This window comes from Cherax quadricarinatus, chromosome 95 (genome assembly GCF_038502225.1).
Source record: "Cherax quadricarinatus isolate ZL_2023a chromosome 95, ASM3850222v1, whole genome shotgun sequence".
Classification (NCBI taxonomy): Eukaryota; Metazoa; Arthropoda; class Malacostraca; order Decapoda; family Parastacidae; genus Cherax; species Cherax quadricarinatus.
In genome coordinates, this window is record NC_091386.1 from 12,214,531 (window position 1) to 12,217,030 (window position 2,500).

At 42.8% G+C, this 2,500-nt stretch overlaps 1 protein-coding gene across 1 annotated transcript in view; it reads right to left on the minus strand.

Annotated features, from left to right (window-relative positions):
• Positions 1-1,570: 1,570 nt before the first annotated feature.
• LOC138855467 (uncharacterized) overlaps positions 1,571-2,500 on the minus strand; it is a 321,883-nt gene continuing 320,953 nt past the window's right edge. The window contains exon 5 of the mRNA XM_070104946.1: positions 1,571-2,474. Within this exon, the coding sequence (XP_069961047.1) occupies positions 1,571-2,474 (904 nt within the window). The remainder of the gene's footprint in view (positions 2,475-2,500) is intronic.

The window sequence follows — 2,500 nt, forward strand, 5'->3', positions numbered from 1 at the left end:
CCTTGTTTAAGTAATATTTTCCTTGTTTAAGTAATATTAACCTTGTTTAAGTAATATTAACCTTGTTTAAGTAATATTAACCTTGTTTAAGTAATATTTTCCTTGTTTAAGTAATATTATCCTTGTTTAAGTAATATTATCATTGTTTAAGTAATATTATCCTTGTTTAAGTAATATTATCCTTGTTTAAGTAATATTTTCCTTGTTTAAGTAATATTTTCCTTGTTTAAGTAATATTATCCTTGTTTAAGTAATATTAACCTTGTTTAAGTAATATTAACCTTGTTTAAGTAATATTAACCTTGTTTAAGTAATATTAACCTTGTTTAAGTAATATTAACCTTGTTTAAGTAATATTTTCCTTGTTTAAGTAATATTAACCTTGTTTAAGTAATATTAACCTTGTTTAAGTAATATTTTCCTTGTTTAAGTAATATTAACCTTGTTTAAGTAATATTTTCCTTGTTTAAGTAATATTAACCTTGTTTAAGTAATATTAACCTTGTTTAAGTAATATTTTCCTTGTTTAAGTAATATTAACCTTGTTTAAGTAATATTAACCTTGTTTAAGTAATATTAACCTTGTTTAAGTAATATTAACCTTGTTTAAGTAATATTAACCTTGTTTAAGTAATATTAACCTTGTTTAAGTAATATTAACCTTGTTTAAGTAATATTAACCTTGTTTAAGTAATATTAACCTTGTTTAAGTAATATTAACCTTGTTTAAGTAATATTAACCTTGTTTAAGTAATATTAACCTTGTTTAAGTAATATTAACCTTGTTTAAGTAATATTAACCTTGTTTAAGTAATATTAACCTTGTTTAATTTCTTCAATAATCATTCTTGTCTTGACTGACACTAAATTTACATCCATCTGCTGGTGACCTTGTCTGCTGGTGACCTTGTCTGCTGGTGACCTTGTCTGCTGGTGACCTTGTCTGCTGGTGACCTTGTCTGCTGGTGACCTTGTCTGCTGGTGACCTTGCCTGCTGGTGACCTTGTCTGCTAGTGACCTTGTCTGCTGGTGACCTTGTCTGCTAGTGACCTTGTCTGCTGGTGACCTTGTCTGCTGGTGACCTTGTCTGCTGGTGACCTTGTCTGCTGGTGACCTTGTCTGCTAGTGACCTTGTCTGCTGGTGACCTTGTCTGCTAGTGACCTTGTCTGCTGGTGACCTTGTCTGCTGGTGACCTTGTCTGCTGGTGACCTTGTCTGCTGGTGACCTTGTCTGCTAGTGACCTTGTCTGCTGGTGACCTTGTCTGCTGGTGACCTTGTCTGCTGGTGACCTTGCCTGCTGGTGACCTTGTCTGCTAGTGACCTTGTCTGCTGGTGACCTTGTCTGCTAGTGACCTTGTCTGCTGGTGACCTTGTCTGCTGGTGACCTTGTCTGCTGGTGACCTTGTCTGCTGGTGACCTTGTCTGCTAGTGACCTTGTCTGCTGGTGACCTTGTCTGCTGGTGACTTTGTCTGCTAGTGACCTTGTCTGCTGGTGACCTTGTCTGCTGGTGACCTTGTCTGCTGGTGACCTTGTCTGCTAGTGACCTTGTCTGCTAGTGACCTTGTCTGCTAGTGACCTTGTCTGCTAGTGACCTTGTCTGCTGGTGACCTTGTCTGCTGGTGACCTTGTCTGCTGGTGACCTTGTCTGCTGGTGACCTTGTCTGCTGGCGACCTTGTCTGCTGGTGACCTTGTCTGCTGGTGACCTTGTCTGCTGGCGACCTTGTCTGCTGGTGACCTTGTCTGTTGGTGACCTTGTCTGCTGGCGACCTTGTCTGCTGGTGACCTTGTCTGCTAGTGACCTTGTCTGCTGGTGACCTTGTCTGCTGGTGACCTTGTCTGCTGGTGACCTTGTCTGCTGGTGACCTTGTCTGCTGGTGACCTTGTCTGCTAGTGACCTTGTCTGCTGGTGACCTTGTCTGCTAGTGACCTTGTCTGCTGGTGACCTTGTCAGCCGGTGACCTTGTCTGCTGGTGACCTTGTCTGCTAGTGACCTTGTCTGCTGGTGACCTTGTCTGCTAGTGACCTTGTCTGTTAGTGACCTTGTCTGCTGGTGACCTTGTCTGCTGGTGACCTTGTCTGCTGGTGACCTTGTCTGCTGGTGACCTTGTCTGCTGGTGACCTTGTCTGCTAGTGACCTTGTCTGCTGGTGACCTTGTCTGCTGGTGACCTTGTCTGCTGGTGACCTTGTCTGCTGGTGACTTTGTCTGCTGGTGACCTTGTCTGCTGGTGACCTTGTCTGCTGGTGACCTTGTCTGCTAGTGACCTTGTCTGCTGGTGACCTTCTCAGCCGGTGACCTTGTCTGCTGGTGACCTTGTCTGCTGGTGACCTTGTCTGCTGGTGACCTTGTCTGCTGGTGACCTTGTCTGCTAGTGACCTTGTCTGCTGGTGACCTTGTCTGCTAGTGACCTTGTCTGCTGGTGACCTTGTCTGCTGGTGACTTTGTCTGCTAGTGACCTTGTCTGCTGGTGACCTTGTCTGCCGGGGTACAAGCACACA